This window comes from Castanea sativa, chromosome 6 (genome assembly GCF_040712315.1).
Source record: "Castanea sativa cultivar Marrone di Chiusa Pesio chromosome 6, ASM4071231v1".
Lineage (NCBI taxonomy): Eukaryota > Viridiplantae > Streptophyta > Magnoliopsida > Fagales > Fagaceae > Castanea > Castanea sativa.
This window is the reverse complement of record NC_134018.1, coordinates 26,750,451-26,775,768: the sequence shown is the minus strand read 5'-3', so window position 1 is coordinate 26,775,768 and position 25,318 is coordinate 26,750,451. Positions and strand designations below refer to the sequence as shown.

At 34.7% G+C, this 25,318-nt stretch overlaps 1 protein-coding gene across 1 annotated transcript in view; it reads left to right on the top strand.

The window, feature by feature from the left end:
• The window catches only part of LOC142640969 (protein SEEDLING PLASTID DEVELOPMENT 1), a 39,395-nt gene extending 17,366 nt beyond the window's left edge, over nucleotides 1–22,029 (top strand). The window contains exons 2-9 of the mRNA XM_075815313.1: nucleotides 2,867–3,081; nucleotides 4,426–4,576; nucleotides 5,370–5,561; nucleotides 6,938–7,100; nucleotides 7,207–7,442; nucleotides 20,895–21,074; nucleotides 21,161–21,283; nucleotides 21,434–22,029. Of these exons, the coding sequence (XP_075671428.1) occupies nucleotides 2,867–3,081; nucleotides 4,426–4,576; nucleotides 5,370–5,561; nucleotides 6,938–7,100; nucleotides 7,207–7,442; nucleotides 20,895–21,074; nucleotides 21,161–21,283; nucleotides 21,434–21,742 (1,569 nt within the window). The 3' untranslated portion in view covers nucleotides 21,743–22,029. The remainder of the gene's footprint in view (nucleotides 1–2,866; nucleotides 3,082–4,425; nucleotides 4,577–5,369; nucleotides 5,562–6,937; nucleotides 7,101–7,206; nucleotides 7,443–20,894; nucleotides 21,075–21,160; nucleotides 21,284–21,433) is intronic.
• Nucleotides 22,030–25,318: the final 3,289 nt, after the last annotated feature.

Here is a 25,318-nt window from a genome sequence, read left to right as displayed (position 1 = left end):
CAAATTTTCAAATTCAAAATTTAACTCATCCTTCTTTGCCTCTCCTTATTTGATAGGGCATCTGCTTCTTCCTTGTCCAGCTCTTTTAATCCTTCCAAGATTGTCTTTTTTCTCACCCCAATTTCCCCAAACTCATCTCAGTTCCATTTCGGCAGGTCCTCCTTCAAGGCTCATAATTTTTTAACTAGAACTTAGCTAGGTGAGCCAGTAAACTGATAATGTTTCACGATACGTTCACTTTCTCCTAGAAGCCTTCAACCTTTGAGCCAAATTATTTTCAAAATGGAATGGCCCTTACCATGTTGGAGATTCTCACAGTCTGATAAGAGAGGATAGTGATCTGATAAAGCTTGAGGCTTGAGACTCTGGATGGATTTATCAAATCTCTTCTTCCACTCAGTTGAGACTAGAAAAAGATCAAATCCAAGATCAGCTGTGCATCTCGTGATTAGTTAGACCATGTAAAATTTTCATCCTCCTAGGGGAGATGAATCAAGTGCCTCTCATCAATGAAGTCTGAAAATTCCCCCTTTGCTAGCATAAGCCTTTTTGTGTCCTTTTGCTAGAAAACTTAACCGCATTAAAATCCTTAGCTATGCACCATGGATTGGTCCATCTGTCCTCTATGCTCCTTAGCTCCTCTTGTAGCTTACACCTCATCCTGTTGTCATTAGGTCCTTACACCCTCAAAAACACCCAATGGGGGCCACCTGCTACGGAGCTGCATAAAGCTGAGAGAAGTAACTGGACCAACAATCATGTTTTTCAACAGCTCTTTTATTTCACATCAACAAAACACCACCTGAATGTCCCATTTCCCCTGAGCCTCCCAGTCTACAAATGGACTACCATTGGTGAGAGGCAACCATGGGTGAACTTTTTTTGGACAACTGTAAGAGGCAAGATTCTGACCATAGATAACTTGCCTAAAAGGGGTATCATGGTTATGGGTTGGTTTTGCATGTGTAGAGATAATGGGTAATTGGTAAACCACTTGTTCTTACATTGCCCAGTAGCCTGTGTTTTATGGAGTTTGCTCTGTAGTTTGGTTGGCTTTTCTTGAGAATTGCCTTGAAAGCTGATTGAATTTTTGGCATGTTGGAAAGGACAATGGGTAAGATATAAAGGATTGGAGAGATGGAAGATTATTCCTCATTGCTTGTTGTAGTGTATTTGGTATGAGAGGACATTTGAAGAAAGGGAGTTAGCAATTGAGGATTTATAATAACTATATTTATGGACTCCCTTTGACTGGATGAAAGCTGCGAGATAAGTCTCTTCTTTGAGCTTTCATGATTTTATTAACATGTTAAATTTTAGAAGTTAATATATTTTTTTTCTTGTTTTTATTGTTGTATACATCCCATGAATTAGGGTTAAACCAGTTTTATTTCAATGAATTTTATTATTTATATAAAAAAAGTATTAAGGCTGATGATTGAGTCTCTAAGAATTCATGGCTGGTTTGATTGTTTGAGTGAACTGGTTGAAGGAGAAAAACGTTATGAGGATAGTTGGGAAGGTTTTTAATTGTGAACCAATCCAGTGTGGATAAATGCCTTGGGTGTATTTTATTTTATCCCTTTTGCCTGATTTGCTTGATCTTTGTAATTTCCATGTTTAAATTTAGTTTACTATTGTATACCCTGTATTCATGGGTGACACTCTTTTTCCAATTCAATCCAGTGTAGAAGTGTTCTGAAGCTCATGAGGTATGTGTCCTTGTGTCTTGATGTGTTATGTCTTTGACCTCATTATATTGCTGCTATAGCATGTCCACTCTTCTTCAATATAAATATTATAAGCAAAAGAATATTTTATTCAAAGGGAGAGATATCAAATGTACAATGCATGCATTTTAACCACTCCTAAAGAATTACTAACTAGGATTTTGAAATCTATATGAAATCAATATAAGACAAAGAAGTGATGGTACTCAATGTAGTCATCCACTCATGCAGAAAGATCTTTGCAAAATTTGTTTAATGATATGATTTGGGCATTCAACACTATCAAAAGTTATTTTGTTCCTCTCTTGCCAAGTTGTCCACTGAACACACAATGGAATTGCTTTCTAAGTCTTTGACTGAATATAACAAGGAAATCCTCATTGCCAACACTGCAACAACTGAAGCAGTCTTTTGCATAAACCAATTTACCTAAATAATGTAAACACACAAATGTCCAGATATCTTATGCCATTGAACAATGGGGGAGTATATGCTAGATTGACTCTCTGTTAGCACATACACCATGAAGTTTCATTTTTGGAGATTAATCACTATCATGATTTTACCCAAGCTACCTTGGCAACCCATATATTCCATGGAATGGCACACCATTTGTCCCTTTCAAAATCTCAAAATATGAATGCAACTCAAGTTGGCCATGTCTAGGCCCTCTCCATGCCATAAGCTCCTCTCTCTGCAGACAAAAAAGTGTGAATATTACTAAGTGAAACAATTGTTCAAAAAATCTAGTTCACTGCCCTAAAATGACCGAATTAACTGAGGATCCCAATGCCGTATATGTTGGTCATGTCCATATATCAAGTAAGTTGCCACTGAGGCTTCCTTATCCATTGCTAGCCTGAATAAATCTGGGAAAAATTCTTTGAGAGGGTAGTTCCCACCATTAATCAAGCCAAAAAATGCACATGAGAGTAACTCTTCTTCAATATGAATATATGAAATAACTCCTTTTCACTTTATGTTACCACTAAACTTTTTGTTGGTGGTGAAAGAATGTTTTCTGAATTTGTTAATTGATGCTACAAGAGAATACCCTGCACCTCTGTTTCTCTTTTCTTTTTTCATTGGGTAATGGTTAAGGACCAGGCTTGTGACTTACTGGAACCACGTGTCAGGTTGGTGACTTTATGATTGACAATCGAGCAGGCATCAGCAGGACATTACACCGCATTAGTGCCATAAGGAATCGGAAGGGTGCAATTATTGGTTTAACTTGTCGAGTTGGTCGGGCAATATCTGGTAGTGCAAATTTGCTTCGAGATTTGGTGCAAGATGGGTCTTCTTTGTTGCTCATAGGGCCTCCAGGTGTGGGAAAAACCACGATTATTAGGTTAGTGTTTCCTATTTCTTGATACACTTTTATATGCATCCATGAGCAGCAATTCCTTCTTGCCCCCCTGCTTTGTGTTTGATTTCAAAGTCTCAGACTTCAAATGTGAGATCCCTGGATTAGTAACTCGATATTCAATAACTTGAAAAAGGACTATACAATAACTTGAAAAAGGACTATACCTTATGATATGTGGTGTACAATATGCTGCACTTTTGATGTTTCTACATTATTTCGTAGGCATTATAATATTAAGATCGATGGAGACAATTATCCTGCTGGTGGAGTATTTGCTCTTGAATATTTTTACTGAGAATGTGGAAGTTTTGGAGTTCCAGTTGAAAACCTCTTTTCTTAGACAGCTAAGAGAGTGGTCTAATCTCTAATGTCTTGGGGTTGAGTGATAGTAGTACTTTCAAAGAATTTAGTGCTTCACTTTTGTTTGCTTGTAATTGTTGACCTATTTTTTTAGATTTTCACACAAGTTTATGCAATAAATTACATTATATATATATATATATATATATATATATATATAAACTTTTTAGCATTTGAAGTTCTGATATTGCAATGCATATCTTTCACCACTGCCCAGAAAATCTCCAATAATCTTCAAAGTTTTCACCTAATTTAAAAATAAGTGTTGCAATTTCCCATTTCTTAGGGCATGTGATGTAAACAACTCAAGGAAAAACGCTAGCCACATCTGCATTATATCCTAAAAGGATTAGTCTAGTCACAATTGAGGCTCCTTGTAATTGCTAATAAAATTTAGATCAATCCAGTATATGCTCGATGTGAGACTCATCACACACCTACACAACATACACTCAATCAATATCCAAATAATTTGGGGTATCACAATAATGAAAGAAATTGTTACATACCTCTAGGATTGATTTTTTTTTTTTGTTGCCAACTACACCTCTATGTTATGGCTCACAAGACACGGTTTCCATGGTCCAAAAACCTCCTCCAAGGGAGAAATACTAAGAGAGAGATTTTACGTTTATTACTACATTTACACCTTTAAGGGAATCAGCCAACCAATATAAATAGTTGCAATTCCCTTATAAAACCCTTGCGTGTGTAATTGCATTAAACACGCTAACTTGGCTAACAGCTAATGCCCACTAATGTGTGAACCGTTTTGGGTAAAACTAAACATCTAGCATGTCTCAAATTAGTTATATTGTTCATTGGGAAGGAATAATTTCTTAGTAGTGCATGTACTTGACTCTCCAGAATAACCCATAAGAAATAACCCAACTAAATGGTTTGTGTGCATAATTTATTATTTGATGGTACTTTATGTGTCTGTTCTGAAAAGTTAGCCAACTTCAGGGAAGTAGCTCGAATGCTTGCAAATGATTACAAGAAACGTGTGATGATTGTTGACACCTCCAATGAGATAGGTGGGGATGGTGATATACCTCATGCAGGAATAGGTAGTGCACGCCGGATGCAAGTCCCCAACTCTGATATGCAACATAAGGTATGATTTGGAAGTAAATTATTTCAACTCTATTTGGTTTAGAAAATTTAGGTTCTTTTAGTTGTGTTACCAAATAAGGCATGATAGATTTAAATTTGGTTGTTCTGGATTTTTTTCAAAGTGTATACTTTGGAGAAAGTTTGAGTAATTCTTGTCTCTTGAAATATTAGAGAGAGAGAGAGAGAGAGAGATAATTTAGTTGGAAATTTTATATTGGCTAGAATACTCTTTTAGTCCTTGATTTTTTTTTCCCAATTAGATTTTTGTTTCTCCAATTTAAAAAGCTGTGATTTAGTCCCTGACAAATTTAAAAGGTATCAATTTTTCCCTTGTGTCAATTTCTGTTAAATAAATTGCACACGTGATAAATGGAGTGGTAATGTGGCACATTAAAAAGTTGAGGTGACTTGGAATAAATTTAATGGAAAATAGGTGGAAGGAAAAAATTGCTACTTTCTAAAGTTTTCAAGGATAAAATTGTTACTTCAAAATTTTAGGGACAAAAACTGAACTTGGGTGAAAGTTTAGGGGTGAAATTTATATTTCGGCCTTTTATGTTTTACTGGATTCTTTTGGAATGTAGTTAAAATGATGCCACATTTGCTTTCTGTCAATTTTCTCAGAACAGTATGGTTATACTCACTACAAGTAGGATGACTCTATCAATTTATTTCTTTTTGTTGTTCACATTCTTTTGTAAGATTGGTCAGAAAGCGATTTGGTTTACCATTAACTTGTCTATTTAATCTAGAGTTTTCAAGGTTGCTTGTGGTTATATATATATAGTTTTCAGGTATTGATAGAAGCGGTTGAAAACCATATGCCTCAAGTGATTGTGATTGATGAAATCAGCACAAAACTTGAAGCAATGGCTGCAAGCACAATAGCTCAACGGGGAATTCAGCTAGTTGCCACTGCTCATGGAGTAACAATTGAGAATTTGATAATGAATCCTGCATTAGAGATGCTTGTTGGAGGAATACAGGTGCGATAACTATATCATTATTTTAAATTTAAATGTGTAATTAGCTTATAACACACACATATCAAGTTACACCTGATGTAATTTTAAGGAATGTTACACTACTCAATATTTTTTTTGGATGTGAATTTTGACAAAATCACCATTGGATTAGATTTTCTTATTTTAAACTCCATGCTTACAAAAATTTAAAACAATTTGAGATTCATAACTATCTCATTTATAAAATGTTTAAATTTCAATTTTTGTACTTTAACATTACGTATAAAATTTGAGTTTATGGATTGAATCATAAATAATATCTAATTGGCATGAAATTTTCCATGTATGTTAAGAATATAGAAAACATGTAATCTAATGGTGAGATTTTTAAAATATTAATTCCATAAAAAGTTGCTAGGTGGTGTAACATTGCTTAAAGTTACACCAAGTGTAACTTGATCTTCGTGCTTTATATATTATAATTTTTTCCTACATTGTAAGAGCTTCACTCTGAAAATTTTGCATGTTAAATACCTCTCCATTCTTTTAATGATAATTTTGCATACCCTTTGACTGTGAGCTTGCTTGACATAAAAGTGTAATTTACTGGTAAGTATATACAGTTGTAATATCCTGATGGTGTTATTATCTTGTTTTCCCTGAAGAAGACCTTGGAATGCTATTCTTAACATTTTGTTGATACATCTCTTGTTAGGTGTAATTTTAAATTTAAATGTGAGACCTTCTGCAGCCATTACCATCTGAGCCAGGATTGAAGCTTTTGGGCTAGAGTCTTGACACCATCTGTGGCCTTCAAGTTTGAATATAAATAGTGAAATGTAGTCCATCAAGAACTTGTAACACTTCTTTATTACTTACTGATAACATGCTGTTGTTCATTAAAAATTTATGGACAGACCAATGAATGCTACGATAAACAGTATTGGGCACTAAGAACTTTACTCAAAGCAAGATAGAAAACAAGGGATACACCTTTTGACAGACTTGTGAACCAAAATTTGGCGATGGTAAATATTGATATCAAAAGGATCCCAAAGTAATCACTTCCAAAATTTTTACTCTTACCACCCACATTAATTGTGACTTGTGAGGTCAACAGGGAGGTTCTATAGAAAATCAGACATATATGAATGGAACCAAAAATGATTTGTTTAAACAAGTATGCCAAGATAGGCAAAGAATAAGCTTGGTAAACTGCAAAAGCATACCCAAGAAAGCAGTGTCATAATTACCACCAAAAGTAGTCTTATATATATATCAGTTTCAAGCATGAGTTGTTTAAACTTCAATAATTGTCTATCAAATATGTAAATTGGACCTAGGAAAATGATGTTATATCTTCATTCTACTTGGTGACTAATGCAATCATTTTTTAGAGTGTGACACTAGGGGATGAAGAGGCTAGCCGAAGGGGTGTCCAGAAGACGGTTTTGGAAAGAAAAGGACCTTCAACATTTATGTGTGGGGTTGAGATAATTTCAAAGACTCAGTTGCGAGTTCATCGTTGCCTAGAATCAACAGTGGATGCTATTCTCTCAGGTATGATTTCCTTTTTCTTAAGCTTCGTAAATTGATTTCTAAAATCGTGATAGGACATTGGTAAGTTCCCTTATAATTTTTCTTGCTTTTACTTTTATTGGTGAAGGTCGTTTTCCAAATGTTGAAGTTCGCAAGATGGATTATCTGAAATTAAGCGAAACAGCAGAAAGGGAACCCTTTATTTACAGTTCCTCTGACAAAGCAAATGAGATTATAGTTGAAGATGCTCAAGACATGAGCAATGAAATGGCTAGCCTTGATGCTTTCTCTTCTGAAGTTCCTCCAAACATGGGAGTGGATTGTTGGGAAGAAAGGACGCCCCTTCGCCTATTTGTTTATGGGGTAAGTCATCACCCTTCAACTTTGACAATTGAATGCAATTAATGTGGTCTTTATGAGCAGTCTTTGTATTATTTCTAAAATATTCAATTCTGATCTTAGTGGGAAAGGTTTCTTTGATTCTTTAAGGGAAAATTATACTTTATTTCCCTAAACTATGCGAATGCACACTTGCCCCCCTAAACTATTACCCCTTGCATGCTTTGCACCCCACCATTTACTTATGTGTTAAGTTGGATGGAAATAAGACTCACATGCAAGTCACATGATAGCTGCAAAGTTGGCATATAGTTAAAAGAATTAATTGTCCCCATTTTAATCTCCTAAAACATCACATGTCACTCCCATGTCCCACGATTGAGTCCCTCAACCCTTGCGTCTTCTTCCACAGTCCCTTTGAGTCTCTCACTTCCTCTCAATCTCTTGCTTCTCTCCCTTACTCATAGGCTCTCGCTTCAAGGATTTTGTGTTTTCTCATATAATTTTTCTTCCTCATGTGATTTTTTGTCTTGTATTAAATTCCAATTCCTTGTTTGCTATATCTAATCGGTTAGTCCTACTCCACGACAATTCAATTTCAACAAATTCAAAATTTCTAAAGCTTTTTGTTTTTTTGTTTTTTGATAAGTAAGAATGATATATATTTAGGAAAGCTATTGCATGAAAAGATGCAAGCAGCTGATATCTGGAACTATCCAAGTCTTCGAAAGTCTGCCGATTTCGTTCCTTCCAAAGACATCACAGTAAGCATAATGGGACTAAATTCTAGATATTAGACGAGTGCTTCCCCAACCAATTCCACCAGCCAAAAAGTAGATCTGGAATCGATCTAGGTATGACCCATGAAATTCCAAAAGAAGTAAAAACAAAACTCCACAACCAATGAGCCATCTTACAATGAAGTAGTAAATGATCCATTGTCTTCCTACAGCTATGACACATAATGCACCAATCCACAAAATCAAAACCCCTCAGTCTCAAGTTATCACCTATGAGGATCTTATTCCAAGCTACAGACCAAAAAAAAAGGGAAACACACGGAGGGGCCTTAACTCTCCAAATACCTTTCCAAGGAAAGGCAACAAAAGGAGTAACTCGCAATTTGTTATAAATTGACCGGATGTCAAAATCCCCATTAGGCTTTAGCTTCCATCTTATTCGGTCTCCAACATCCATTAAAGGGATATTGGCTCCCAAGATACGAAGAAAGTTCACCCCTTCATCCATCTCCCAATCATTAAAGTCCTGAATGAAACGAACATCCCAACTTCTTCTCTCCCTCGTCCCTAGCCTTGTCAAAGAAGATTTTACAGAGGCTTCCCTGTTAGTAGCAATACCATCCAGCCTTGGGAAGGCCAGTTGGAAAGGTTGATCCCCACACTGCCCATCCTGCCAAAATCTCACTCTATTCCCCATCCCAACAACAAACTGAGTATTTTTGCTAAAATCCTCCCAGCCCATATGAATACCTCTCCATAAACCACACGCATGCACTCACCTACCCAATTTAGAAGTCCATCCCCCCACTCTTCCCCAAATTTAAAAGCTACCACCCTCCTCCAAAGTTGAGTCTCGTTCCCAAATTGCCAAAGCCATTTCCCTCATAGAGCCTTGTTGAAAGTAGTTAGCTTCCTTATACCTAAACCATCGTTTGCCATGGACGCACAAACTTTATCCCATTCTACCGAATGAGTCTTGCTATCACCCCACAAAAAATCCCTTTGCAAATTTTCAATTTTGTTAGTCATATGAGTAGGAATGGTGAACAACGATAGAAAATAAGTAGGAAGACTAGAGAGCTTACTCTTGAGCAATGTCAATCTACCCCCCTTAGACAAATACAACTTCTTCCACTTGGCCAACTTATGCTCAATTATTTCCAGAATAGGATTCCAAATTGAAGGTGATTTATGAGAGGTCCCCAATGGCATGCCAAGATAAGACATAGCCAAAGTTCCAACCTTTTAGCCTAATATCTCAGCCAAGATATGCACATCATTTACCTCCCCTATTGGAACCATTTCACTCTTTTGCACATTGACCTTCAAGCCTGTCACAGCCTGAAAACAAAGTAACAACAATTGAACATTAAGGGTATGCTCCATATCTGCATCACAAAACAAAATAAAATCATTTGCAAACAAGAGATGTGAAACACATTCCCTACCGCCCCTCCTACCATTAGCTTTAAAACTACGAAGTAAGCTTGCACCCTCCACTCTCCACCATCCTACTAAAAACCTTCATCATAATAAAAAACAACATAGGAAATAGTGGATCCTCTAGTCTTAATCCCTATGAACTACCAAAAAAATCAATTGGAGACCCATTGATCAATACAAAGAACGGAATTGTGGATATACACGTGCGGATCCACTTACACCACTTCTCCCCATAACCCATTCTCTCCAAATCCAAGAGAGCCTCCCAATTCACATGATCGTAAGCCTTCTCAATATCAAGTTTACAGATGACCTTTGGAACCCTACTCTTCACTTGGCTATTAGCACATCCATTCGCAATAAGAAATGAATCAAGGATTTGTTTCCCGCCCGCAAAACTATTTTCAGACTCAAAGATTAATTGATCTAAAACCACTCTAAAACAATTTGCCAAAACCTTAGCCAAGATTTTATATACACTCCCCACCAAGCTAATAGGCCAGAAATCTTTAATATTGGAGGTATCATTCTTTTTTGGAATTAAAGCAATGGAAGTAGCATTAAGATATTTTTCAAATTTACAATGTTGAAAAAACTCTTCAAAGACTACTAACACGTCTTTCTCCACTACTCTCCAACAATGACCGGAAATCTCTAATATTGGAGGTATCATTTTTTTTTGGAATTAAAGCAATGAAAGTAGCATTAAGATATTTTTCAAACTTAGAATATTGAAAAAAACTCTTCAAAGACTACTAATACGTCTTTCTCCACTACTCTCCAACAATGATGATAAAATGCTATAGTAAAACCATTCGGATTTGTAGCTTTGTCCCATTCCAAGTCTCTTGCAACCTGAAAAATCTCCTCTCTCAAACTTCCTTTCAAGCCAAACCCTCTCCATATCCCCAATACATACAAACTCCAAACCCTCCACTAAAGGCCTCCACCCCTCTGTCTCTTGATACAAAGTTTTATAAAACTGTATCACTTGAGCAGCTACCTCAGATTTCTCCTTATAAACCACTCCATCCACCTCCAAGATGCTTAGATGATTATACCTTCTATGGGAGTTAGCCATCTTGTGGAAGAACTTGATGTTATGTATCAAGGAGTTAGCCATCTTGTGGAGGAACTTGGTGTTATTATCTCCTTCCTTGATGCATAACATCCTTGATTTTTGTCTTAAGAAATTTCTTCCAAAGAACGAAGATGCTTCACTTGGGACCTCAAATCAACCCTATAACATTTCTCCCCATTAGTGAGTCCTAGATCCCCTTCCTTAGCATCTAAATTTTCAACTCCTCCAACAATTGTTTCTTATGACGATCTACATTACCAAACTCTCTACGATTCCATTGAATAATGTCCTCTTTCAAGGCTTTTAATTTTTTTGCAAGCATAAAACTAGGTGTACATACAAATAAATGCCGATTCCACTAGGATTGAACTCTATCCACAAATCCATCCGTCTTCAACCACATGTTCTCAAAGCTAAAATGACTTTTTCCTCTCGCCATACCCCCTGCCTTCAAGAGAGTAGGACTGTGATATGAAATAGGATGAGGTAAAATCCTTCGAATAACCATTTCAGAAGTAACCAAAGCTCTATCAATCCTAGACATCAATGGTTGACCTGTACCACATGACCAAGTATAGCTTCCTCCTTCCAATGACAAGTCAATCAAATTAAGATCCTTGATAAATTCAGAGAAATTTTCCATAGCGGGGGTCATACGTGTCCCACCCATACGTTAACTTGGAAAATGTATAATATTAAAATCCCCAAAGCAACATCACGGTACCCTCTAGTACTGCTAAATACTGACCGACTCATCCCACATGTGACCTCTCTCATTGTTTTCATTTGGGCCACAAACCCTTGAGCATGCCTAGATAAAACCATCCACCACCCCTTGCCACTTGACCAATAATGAGTAAGTACCACCATAGCCTCCAACTTTTCTAAAGCCCTTCTATCCTTCATAATCAAAACCCCACCAGCAGTTTGATTTGCCACCAAAGCAACCCAGTCCACATACGGGCAGCTCCACTAACTACAAACCAATTGTCTATCCACGCTAGCAATTTTCTTTTCTTGAACAAACTACATCACACTTCCACTCTAGTAACAAATTCTTCACCACGACGTTTTTGAGGATCATTTAAACCTCTAACATTTCACGAAATCATTTTTAGCTTCATAAAAACAAAAATATCCTAGCCACTAACACAAGCACAAATCCAACACCTTATCTCCCATCATAGTTCACCGAAGAGACCAAATTTCTTAGCTATCTTCGTACCTTATTCTTAGATTTAGCAATTTTTCAACTACCTAGACTTCCCTATGTGATAAATTGGCTGCCTCCATTTCAGATTCCAGCCTTTGTAAAAAAGCGATGCACAGCTTCTCATGTCGGCTTATGGAAAGCCCAACCAAATTATTGAAATCGGGAATTCTGTGTTTCTTCCATCCAGAAATATCCAACTTATCCTCAAAACTCAAAACCTTAGTGACCACCTCCAGTTCTACCGAAGTAGCCAACCCATTTGGATCAATAATCATCAGAGGAGCATAATTTGACAATTCTTCTCTCACCAAAGCTCACTGAAATATCAATTGCATCATCCACAACAAATACCTCCCCGAAAAGGCTAAGAAATTCTTCACTAGAAAAAGTATTCATCTCCCTACCTATAACTCCCAAGCCCAGTAAACAAGCTTACAACAACCTAGAAAAGAATCAGAGAGAGACCGACCAATCGCGACACAAATTAGAGCTTCGACGCCCAGAAAACTTTTAAAACCGGCCTTCCAATCATCATCTTGAAACCAAAAATACTATTCCTGTCAGAGATGATACTAAAAACCAGCTTTTGAGACTTCTTGGGGCATCGGGCCACTCCTACCTACGAAGCACAGCCTGACTGAGAAACCGAAGGGCTCTCTCTAGCCACATTGGTCCGCATCGCAGCTACAAGTGAAGCCAAGCACGACTGAGAAGCCGAGAGGCTCTCTCTAGCCTTGTTAAATCACGGCATCACTTCCGGCGACACCAAGCCCGACTGAGAAACCGAGGAGCTCCCTCCAACCTCGTCAGCATTAGGGAGCGAATTCTAGAGAGAACACTTGATGTTTTAAGAGATTAAAACGGGGGCAATTCGGTCTTTTGACTATATGCCACCTTTGTAGCTATCATGTGACTTGCACATGAGACTAATTTCCATAAAATTTAACAGATAAGTAAACGGTGTGGTGCAAAGTGTGCAAGGGGTAATAGCTAGGAAGCACAGGTTGGATTCAGGTTTGGGTGCGGGTGCGGGTGTGCTGCGGCGACTCGACCATTTTTGAAAAAGTAGGGTGTGGGTGTGGCGGGATATGTTTATTAATAAAATATTAAATATATTTTTATTTATATTTTCTATATATTGCTCAACATATTTTTTCATATAATGGTAAATATATACCAATTTAAGAGCAATAGTAGAGCAATAGTAGATAATAAAGTGAGTACATAACAATAAAGAGATATTATGTTTACAATATTTTCACAAAATATTAAAAGTGACAAGTTATTATGAGTTGATATTGATGGGCAAAAAATTAATTTCAGTATTAGGTTCAAATTAGAACAAGTAAAAACTTTCAACTTATAATTTGTTGTGAAAATATTGTAAACAATTGCTTCTCCTAATAATAATAACTCTTTTTTTTTTAGTATAAATAAACATTAATATATATTTTATACCTAGTCTAAGACTCACACTTGCTTAGATATACTTTTTTATAAATGTTTCTTTGTCATTTCCAAGGCTAATAAAGTGTGGTCTCAATAAAGACTAAAAGTCTAAAAGTTGAAACGTAAGAAGAGTACTCTAGAAGACTGAAACATAAATTAAAGGAGGAAAAAACCGGTGCAAAACAAAGAAATGGAGAAGAAACGGAGAATGAAGAAGATGAAATGGAGAAAAGATGAAGAAGAATGGCAGCCGGTGAGGCGGCAACACGGTGGCGACCTGGGCTTGTAGTGTTTTAAAAAAAAAAAAAAAATTTATTAAACGTATTTTGGCAGTTTTGGCCTGAATCGGCTTGAATTAGAACCGAATTGGAAAAAGAAAAAAAAGGACACGCCATGGACGCGTAGTCAGAGGCGTTGACCACCGCATGGTGGGTCCGTGCATGTCGGGTGTGGGTGCAGCAGCCCTGGAGCCACGCCCTTGCTTCATAGGGTAATAGTTTAAGGGGTGTGCATTCACATAGTTTAGGGAGTAAACTGTAATTTCCCCAGACTTTAACGGTTATTAGGACTGTCAATCGGGGCTGAGCATGCTGCATCATGCTCAAGGGGCTGAACTTTCCGGGGGGAATTTTTGAAAATTTTTAAACTAGTTTTATATTTTAAGGACATTTTAGTACCGAAGTATATTTCTGTCCCTCCAAAAGTTACCAGTTTCATTATGGTCCTTACGTCTCAAATTTCATACAATTCCCGTTTCTAATTTTGTTCCCTGCATTTCTATAACCTTGGCTCTGCCCATGTATGTAGCCCATAGGGGTCCCCCATTTCTAAAATCTTGGATTTGCCCATAGTTGTCCAAACATGAATCATTTTGATTCAATTTTTCATTTTGTGGTATCGTGTATTGTAAGATACAAAAATACTTTATAAGATTTATAGAAAAATTATAGATATAAATATATAAAAAGTATATATTCATTATAAATTTGGAACATATTCACTTAGTGTGTGTTTGGCTTCAGCTTAAAAAGCCAGCTTATTTTACTATTCAGTTTATTTTTGCTACTATTTAGGAGCCCTACTGCACTTTTAGGTATTTTTCATGGGTCTCATTGTACTATTTCAATTAACTTTTACTTTTATTTACAGTACTTTCAGCAAAAAGTTTTCAGTTTCAGCAAAATTAGCGGATCCCAAACAGACCCTTAATGACTAATTTAATCATCACTTATGTAATAATATTTACAAAGCTAATTAAATAAATCAAATGAAAACTTATAACATCCACAATCAAATTGGTGGAGGAATGGTTCTTGTGGGAGCCTTGAAGGTATGGACAGCAATAGCCCAGTGCCGTGTTTCCGTGTATATCTGAATTGGGGATCACAACTGCAGTTACTTGGTTGTGTAGATTTGGTGACCATTGTGACTTCAAGAGTAGTTGAATTGTCAACCCAACAGCCAGAGAATTTAGAAAATTAAAAAATCTGGCAGTCACTGTGAACTAGGACAGACCAGAGGCTGGTAGTTGAAGGAAGAGGGCAGGTAGGTCTTGTTTGGGGTTGTTACAGTCATCTCTTTGAAGCTGTATATTTATACTTTGAATGTGCAGGGGTTGAATAACCTTAACAAGAGAGCAGTGGTGAAGAATATTCTCATGAATTGGAAAGGTGATTTAGTATGTTTATAGGAAACAAAAATTGATAAAATGGAGCAGTAGGTTGGGCAGAAGTTGATGCTAGGAACGCTGTAGGGGTTATTTTGTTGAAGAATGTAGAGGATGGCTTACAGGGAGTCTTTTTAGTGGGGTGTATAGCCCAAATGACGATGCTCAGAATGGGGTTTGGGAGGAAGTAAAGAAATAAGGTTGTGGGAGGAGGCTTGGTGGATTGGTGTGTGGCAGAGGATTTCAATGTCATTATATACCCTAATGAAAGGTCATGGTGCTCAACTTGATTAAATAATCCAAGATAAAGCATCTTTAGAAATTTACAAATATTCCAATAAAATTCATAAATTCTCCATACAATGATTAAATTGAAGATGCTCATCTTTTCCAAGCCAACAAGTCATGTATATTTCTCCATAATCAGTGTGAAACACAATGTACGTTCCATGCTTATGCCTTAAATAATAAAATAAAAGCATGGCAAGGCTTTACAGATAAAACAACAAAACAAGAGCCAACTATATCCATCCAGAACCCAAACTAGCCAAAAACCTATTATCCAATGACCATCAAATTCCTCCAAAAGCCTCACATATGTAATTTCCCAAAAACAAAACCTGACTCGGTTTTACAAAGCCAATTAAACTTGTGCTCTAGACTTCTAAAAAAGCTACCCTCTTCATCCACTTAATTATATAAAATATTTAGCCCTCCTAATCAAATGAATAACCTCCACAATGCAGCTTTTAATCAACAACAGATTTCTACTTATAAAAAAAAAAAGACAACCGATTCCTAGAAAGGCCCAGCCTTGGTCTTGGACCTCCAAGTCTTAACTGACATCCAAACTTACCAATAATAGTTTAAATGCATAAATTTCAAAATAAAAATGATAAAATACACACTTAAAAGCTCTTGGGCATTTCCCAAACCTTGGATTCGATTGGAAGTTACCATTTGTATATTTTTCAAAAAAAAAAAAAAACTTGTCTCTCATACCACTCTAAATATTCCCATTTACATCATACTTTAGCCTCTTAACATTCAATTTTTGTAAATTGAAAAACCCCTATGTGAATTGGATAATTCGGATTTAACAAAATAGTTGCTACCTGAATCCTCCTAACCCTCCAATCTTCCATTATTTTGTGAAAGACTTCACATATTAACCATAACAATCACATAATAACAAAACCCAAAGGATTTTATAGAAGAAATTGAGATAAAAGCCATTCTTACCATTTTCAAGGTATTTTTTTACCTATAAAAAAATACCTTGAAAATGGTGACACATTAATCTAGAGACATTTTAGAAACTTTGATTAGCTGGCCTGAAAATGATGACTGGAGCAAGGTAGGTGATGACTTGAGGTTTGGCTTTTAGTGGTGTTGATGTTGGAGTGGCTGTCCAAGTGATGTGGGAGAATTGAAGACGGGGTTGGGTAGATAAAGAAAGGAGAGAGGTTTTGGAGGAAAGGTAACTCCTCATTTTTTTTTTTTTTGGGGTTGGGGGCGGGGTGGGGGGTGTTTTATGGGACAAAAAATTTGGACCACATGTTAAAAATATATTGATAGAGAATTTATGAAATTGTCCCCAATAAATCATTTAGTTTCTTAAATGCCTGGGTGTTACAGTTCCATCCTAAATGGTGTAGATTTCTTTTGATTGCTTTGATTGTGTTGTGCTTGTGTTGATACCTAAAGTAAAAAAGAAAAGAAAGACTAAAATAGACTAAATGACGTAGGACAAGGGGAAGCTAGGTTTAATAGGGCTTTAGGAATGAGACAAAAGTGAAAAAATCAAGATTTGAATTGCTGTGAATAGTAACCGTGAATAGTAAATAAAGATAAAATCCTAAGATTCACTCCTAGGGTTCCTTGGCATCACACCTTGGAGAAGGTTGTATCACACAAACCATAAAAGAAAAGCATAGCTCTTAAATTCTGAAAATATTCATTAATTTCTATCAATAGAAAGTACTACAACTCTTTAAATAGAAGACTTATACCTAATCCTAGTTGAACTAGGATTTCTTAGAACCCTAATAAGACTTGGACATGGACTCCTTGGGCATTACTACTAAACCCAAACGAAATAACCAAACTTAAAATAAAGCCCAAAAGAAGATCTAATGGACAGTTAGCACAACCCATTCCTATAATATTATGAAATTACAAAATTTCCTTTGATACATAAAATCAAATAAAATATAATAAATATGTCTTCTCATTGCCTCCTGCATCATTCTTCCTTGGTTGGAGAAACTTTGACCTCGAGTTTTGGAAGTGTTGAAGTAAAAAGAATTTTGGTTTTTTGAAGTGCATCCTTGACATTGAATAAACACTTTGAATTCGAATTTCCAATTGTTTCTTTGTTTGTGGCAACAATGATGATAATGATACACCCACCAATTCAATTGAGCCATTAAACTTTTCAGGAATGACAAAATCAATATCTTGAAAAGTTGGTGTAGGCAATAGAACCCTACTTTGGCAAGCAACATGAACTTGGGTATAAGATGCTTCGAGTGTTATAGTCTTCACTTCTGCCTTGTAATTTTCATACACTGCCCTTTCAATTTCAACCACTTCATCAACAGTTTCCATCTCTTTCAAGTCTTGTTGCATTACTTTAAGCTTCCCTTGATCACTTGCTTCAAGCTTCCCTTGATCTCTTGCATCTACTTCAAGCTTCCCTTGATCACTTGCATCTATCTTCAACTCAGCATCCCCTATGTTGCTTAATAGACAACCAGTACCTTTGACAAAGTCAGTAGAGTACTCATCCATAGGACATTAGGGCTTTGATAAATCTTTCAAAAAAAAAAAAAAAAAAATCAGTGCAATCTTTGGAAAAATCTGTTGGAATTTGAGGCACTTCTATAGGTTGGTCAAGTTTTATTTTGGTAGCAATTGTTGCTACACCATAATTTTTAGCTTCTAGATCTTTTCCTTCAATAACTTTTGGCTTTGATACTTTAAATTTATCCATCTCGGCTAAGGTCATAGGTTTCAAAACAACCTACTTCTCACGAACCATTAGAGCATAGGTGTTTTCTTTCCCATTATGTTGGACATTTTGATCAAAGAGCCAAGGTCGACCAAGAAGGATATGTGTAACTTTCATAGGAATTATATCACACATGATAGAATCACTACAAATACCACAAGAAAAAGAAATAAGGCATCTATGAGTTACCGGAATAGAAGTGTTGTCTATCCAAGTCATTTTGTATGGTTGAGGATGAGGTTCAACTGGAAGCTTAAGGCATTCAACCATGGAAGATGACACGACATTCATGCAACTTCCCCCTTCAATAATAAGCTTCTTTGCTTGGTTTCCACAACAAAACAACATCTGAAATATTGAAGTTTGCCTCCAATCCTCTTTCTCTACTTTAGGAGCTGCTAAAATACGTCTCACTATAGATAAAAGAGAAGTATCCACTTCATCCTCCCCCAAGTCATCCATAGCAAAATCTCCATAATCAAATGCACGACCTTCATCTTACTCACAATCACTGAATTTTCCCCTAAACAATCTCCTTGATCGTGTAGACATGATGCAAAATTCCTGCTCTAATACCAAACTGACGTAGGACAAGGGGAAGCTAGGTTTAATAGGGCTCTAGGAATGAGACAAAGGTGAAAAAATCAAGATTTGGATTGCTGTGAACAGTGCTGTGAATAGTAACCGTGAATAGTTAATAAAGGTAAAATCCTAAGAATCACTCCTAGGGTTCCTTGGCATCACACCTTGGAGAAGGTTACATCACACAAACCATAAAAGAAAAGCATAACTCTTAATTGCTGAAAACATTCATTAATCGCCATCAATAGAAAGTACTACAACTCTTCAAATAGAAGACTTATACCTAATCCTAGTTGAACTAGGATTTCTTAAAACCCTAATAAGACTTGGACTTGGACTCCTTGGGCTTTACTACTAAACCCAAACTAAATAACCAAACTTAAAATAAAGCCCAAAAGAAGATCTAATGGACTGTTAGCACAGCTCATTCCTATAATATTATGAAATTACAAAATTGCCCTTGATACATAAAATCAAATGAAATATAATAAATATGTCTTCTCATTGCCTCCTGCATCACTAACTCATTTATTAAAGTAGAAATCAACATAAATTTAGGCTTGACAGTACAATTGACATTCCAAACTGTTATCCCAAAGATTTGAGCCTGATGTAAAACTGCAGCACATGTAACACACTTGCAACAGCCCTGTCTTGAAATAGAACAAAGTGTATTGCATGGGTGTTTATAATAGAAAAAATTGCCAGACATAACTTTATGCATTTGTGTCCAAAACACCGAAAAAATGCTAGATTAAATGTGTTAGGTTTCTTTGATTGACTTTATTAAATTGGATAACTCTTTACTCCTTTATACTGGATTGACTTATTTAAATAGGAGAACTATTTTATAACAGTTTTTTTCCTTTTCTTTCTTCTTCTTTATTTATTTTAATTTTTTATTTTGATTACATGATAGAACACATCTAAATTTGTTTTTTGAACCTTCTGTGTAGGATATGTGATCTTAGTGATCATTTGGTAAGGAATTTATTTATTTTATTGTAATGTTAGCATGTCATTTTACTGAAGCCTTTTTATAATTTTAGGGGAAAGCATATTCATTTATAAGGGCTTCTTTCGAACTTGATTTTAAAAAACTGTTCTCTAGATCTAAAAACAAAAACAACTCGTCACTGAAAAGTTTGATTTGTCAGCTTATTCTCAAAAAATTGGTTTTCAAGAACAAAGACTCCAAGAGGCTTGGTTTTGGAGAATATGTAAAAGATATTCTCTGATTCTGGTTTCCAAAAGCAAGGGAAAAAGCCCTTGATGAACAGTGAAAGACTTTAAGTGCACATTAACAGTTGTACAACCTTTTTCCCATTTCCCCTCTCTCATTATTCCTATTGTGATTCTCTCTCTAACTCTTCATAGGTCCAAGCCATCGATTAGTGACTAAGGGATTTTTGGATCATCAATTGGTGGTGGTTAGAGTTTGATTAGAAGGGTGCGAGTTTTGGTGGTCATTGTGGTAGTTAGAGTGTTCAGTGTTGTGTTGCAGCAGTTTGAGTTTGGGTCATTGTGGCTTTAAGTTACGGTAGGTGTGGGTCACTGCAGTTAGAGCTTGGCACCATGTGTAAGGAATTTTGGGCACTGGATAGTTGATTTGCCTTATTTTTTGTTGGATTGTGTGTTTTAGACATCGATGAGGCCCACATATGTATGGTTTTGTGGTTTATGGGTTTGTATTGATTCTGTTGGCGGCTGCTAGCTGGATGCTTCTAGCTGTGTTTTTTAAGTATTGTATAGTTTGTGTTGATTTGCCAATGAGCTAGATCCTCTCCTTTTAATAGCAAGATGGAGGATGAGATTATGGGTTCGAGACCCATTGGGGTGTGTAACCTATCAACAAAATAAAAGTATAAATTTTTGTTGATTTGCATGTGTGTGTGCGCGCGCGCGCGCATGGTTTGTGTTTCTGTTTTTAGTAACTTCCTAGAGTTTGCTTCTTGTATCTATAATGTTGTAGCAACAGATTAGTGTTTTCTTTGTTCTTCTCTGCAAAAACATGTTTATGCGGGTCTTTTAATAAGTATCATATATTAGGTTTATTGAGTTTGATGATCATGCTAAGTTCAATGAAATATCAGCAATTGATTGTCTACAGTGTTTATTAAGAATCTATTCAATATGTAGCGCATTCAATGAGCAGTTATTCTAGATCCTGGAGGCGAGTGTGACTCTTAAGAAAATGCTAAGTTCAATGAAATATCAGCAATTGATTGTCTATAGTGTTTACTATGAAACTATTCAATATGGAGCTCATTCAATTAGCAGTTATTCTAGATCCTGGAGGCAAGTGTGACTCAAGCGATTAAGCAGTTGAAACTGAATGATGCTGCCATTGAGTTAACTGAAAATATCAGTGAGGCAGATGCACTACTTGCCTTGCAATCCAAGCTCAAGAAGAACTCCCGGATTCAAGCTGCTGTTAAATCTCATAACACACCCATTTATGTGACCAAGGTAATTAATTGCAATTGCTTTCCTTGTTTCAACTGCGACACCTAGTCATCAAAATTTTAACCATGAAGTTATCTATTTGTTTTTAGACAAGCTCGCTGGTTCATATAACAAAGGGTATACGGGCATTGATGACTGATCTTAAAGATGGTTTGAAGGATTTTGAACCGGTAGATGAGATGAAATTATCTGAGAAGCTTGATGCCTTAGAGGTATAAGGATCTTCTATTTCACTGTGGTGGCTATTCATGTCGCGTGTATATAACAAATTACTTTACACACAGTTACACTGGCGTGTATACATTTTCGTGAGCTTGTTCAGAATGCCATTATGCTTCATAAAGTAGTTTCTTATCATACAGGAGGCAAGAATTGCCATTGAGCAGGTAGTCATCCCAAAAGGGGAATCCATAGAGCTACTTCCAAGGCCGTCCAATGTAATGTCTCTTCAGATGGACCTTATTCAAAAATACCAACTGGAAGCAGAGAGAATTGGTACAGAGTCGGATGTACGTCTCCGGATCCTTCCCCACCGTTCTAGGATGGATGAAGAAGGAAAAATCAGTGAGAGAGACAGTGCTACTGGAGAATTAGATGACTTTGTCAGTGCCAATGGAGACCCAAATGGTTCATTGTACATTGTGGACAGGTTACCACTGTTGCCTGATTAGCCCTCGTTAGAAAGTTGTACATAGACCATTGCTACTGATCATCATTGTAACACGTATAGCAGCCTTTCAAACTCTGGCTCCTGTCCCATCTGATTTTGTAAAAATTGGTTACTTGACATTATTGATTTACCATTACCAGCCAATGTCTTGTAGGTTTATTTTTATTTTCAAATATTTGTAAAAAAATCTCTGTGGTCATATATACTAGTTATGTGGTGTAATATTTAGTGATAGTTTCAATTATATTTTGTAATTAAAAGAGAGGAAATATAAAATTTTAAAATTAATTTAATTAATAATGTGATTATGTTATTTGTGTGAATTCACAAATATTTAATATTTCATTATTTAAATGCATGAGTATATATTTTTTATTTGTATGTGATTAAATTTTTTTTTTCTCTTATTAGTTTTTATTTATCTATATATATATAAAACTGAAACTTTTGAAACTTCCACAATTTTTCACGTCAGTATAATATTTAAATAAAATTATCATTTTATTTAAATAAAATTATTTTTGTTTAGTTTAAACTTAATAAGGATTAAAACTCTATCTCTCTAACAAGTCCAACTAAAAATCAAACTCATTATCATTTTTTTTTAAATATTTAAATAAAATTATCATTTTATTTAAATAAATAAAACTGAAACATTTGAAACTCTCACAATTTTCTATGTCAGTATAATATTTAAATAAAATTATTTTTGTTTAGTCCAAACTTAAAAAGGATTGAAACTCTATTTCTCTAACAAATCCAATTAAAACTCAGCCTCATCATTATTATTTTTAAAAATATTTAAATAAAATTATTTTTATTTAATCCAAACTTAACAAGAAGTGAAACTCTATCTCTATAAAAATTCCGACTAAAATTCAAACTCATCGTTATCATTTTTTTAAAACAAAATTATTTTATTTAATCCAAACTTAACAAGGAGTGAAACTCTATCTCCCTAACAAGTCAAACTTTAATTCAAACTCAAATATTGATAATTTATCTCCAAATTTGTGAGGTTAATCATGAACACTATAAAAGCAAAGCAAACTCTAATATATTTTTTTTAAAGCCAAGTAGAGGTATGAACTCTTCTTATGTTATTTTCTTCTTCTCTATTTTGTTAAAAAAAAATATTTATGGTTTTTCATGTATTTTTTACAAGATAAAAAAAGCTTGCAATAATTGAAATTATTTTTTTGAATATAATTCATCTTTCTCTTATATTTCTCTATTGTTTATATATATATATATAATTTTTTTTTTGTTTTGTTTCAATAGTTTCTAAGCAGTGAATCATCTGATTTTTTAATATATTTTGGTCTTTTAGAAGTTTTAATAAGTGAATTTTTGAGTTATTTTTTTTGCTGTATGTGAAATTGTTTGACAAATATTTTGTAAACAATTGTAATTGTAACACAAATTGAAATTATACAAAAGCAACTCATGCAAATGTATAGTTTCTTAAATTTTTTATAAAATTATTTTAATTTACCTCACAAATAGGTAGGTTCTCGTACATAGCACGGGTTAGCGACTAATATTTATTTATAGATATGATAAAATTTTAAATTATTGTATCTACTCGATAATGATTACTTTTATTATCAGGTTAAGACGTCAATCAGTTTTTGGTATAAAAGAGGTTTGAGCTTCAAATTTTTATAAGTTGAATTAATTGGAACTTATTTTTTTATTTATTAGATATTGTTTCAATTGTTGTGAAAGTAATTAAATTTGGACAAGGTCCGTATCTTAATTTATTATTTTGATTTTATTTGTTCCTTTATTGAGTCATTAATTATTCCTTTTTTATTTTGTGTTATCCACATCATTGTTTCTCTTGTTGTTTTGGTGCAATGAACTTAATTAAGATAAAGATATAGGGTAACTTGTCACTATGCATAACCTAACTATACCCAACGATGATTAGGTCAGATTAGGTTGTTTGTGGTTTTACTATTTTTCACATATATTCAAACCTTGACCTAATAAAGAGCATTTCCCGCCCTGTCCTTCATGCTAACTTTGTCCTTGTACTATTCACCTCCTTCCACCTCTTATTTTGTTTTTTTTTTTTTTTTTAAATTTTTAGTACAGCCACAGGTCTTTAAATTCTGGTTTTAAGTACATCCACTAGTCTGTAAGTTTTTAATTACACTAATAAAAGAGAGGAGGAGCCTCTGGTATCTATTTTTAGAACACTTTTTAGCTGAAGCTAAGGATCTCCTATCCCAACATTTGATTTATAATACAATGGCCTTACAAATTTGCAATTGTCCTATACAGGGCTAGCTCTAGACATTTTGGGGCTTAAGGCGAGATTTAAAATGGGGTCTTTTTTATACTTATGTATTAATTAAACTAATATTTATTTAATATTTTTATATTATAATATATTTCATTTAAAATCTATTGTTTTATTTTTTGACAATCTCATTTTCAAATCTAGCCAAATGTACATGTTAGTAATATGCTCTCTAGTTGTTTCATGGTTTCTAATTTTAGAGCTAATATTTTTCCAATCTCGAGTTCCGTCATTACATAGTTGGCCAGTACGTTTCAACTCAAACAACTTGCAACAAAAACAAAATACTTGGTCCATATCTTTTAAATACACTAGTCATTTCTATTATGCTTCTCCCCATTTGATAGTATTCAAGTGTAATGAATAGTAGAAAAATGTCTAGTGTCATCACCTTTAGGAAAAATTATATTATTGTCTCTAATTGGACCTCTTTCTACTAATAAACCTCTTAATTTTGTGTCAATATTTTTCCAATTACTGGGATCATAAATATTTAAAGGAATATAATTCAACATGTCATTATTATTTTCATTTTTTTTCTTCTAGTTGAACATCATTCTGGTGAACTTGTTCATATGTGACATTTTCATCATTATTTTCATTTTCTTCTAAATTCTTTGGAAGTTCATTATCAAGATTTGTTGTATTGCAAAATTGAACATCATTGTTATCTTGCAATTGTATCATTTCATTATCTTCTAACTCTTTTTGGTGAATTTCTTGCTAATTTGTGATATTTTCATCTAAATTTTGTGTTATATTTTGTTTATTGCTAATAACAAATTTATCTATTTATCCTTTTTGAGACTCAATTAATTTTTCTTCTTTTTTTCCTTTTTTTATCAAAAAATATATTTATAAAGACTAAAAAAAAAAAAATAACTTTCATTTGTAGAGCAAATGAGAAATAGAACCTAATTTATATAAAAAAGTATAGTTGTAGTTTCACTGAATAATAACAAGTTTTTAACAATCTCAACCTGCATCAATAAAGATTTATTCATTATATTACTAATAAATTATATATATATATATATATATATATATATATATATATATATAAACACAAGATTAAAATTTAAAAAAAATTAAGCACAGCCCAGCCAAGAAGATGCCAAGATGGCCACACAAGTCTTATTAATAAAACCCACCCACAAAAAACATAAAACAAATCATATCACACCTATATATATATAAAAAAAAAAAAACGCCGGCTTAACAAAAAAAAACTTGAAGGCCCAAATGTAAAATGTCCAGCCATAACTCAAT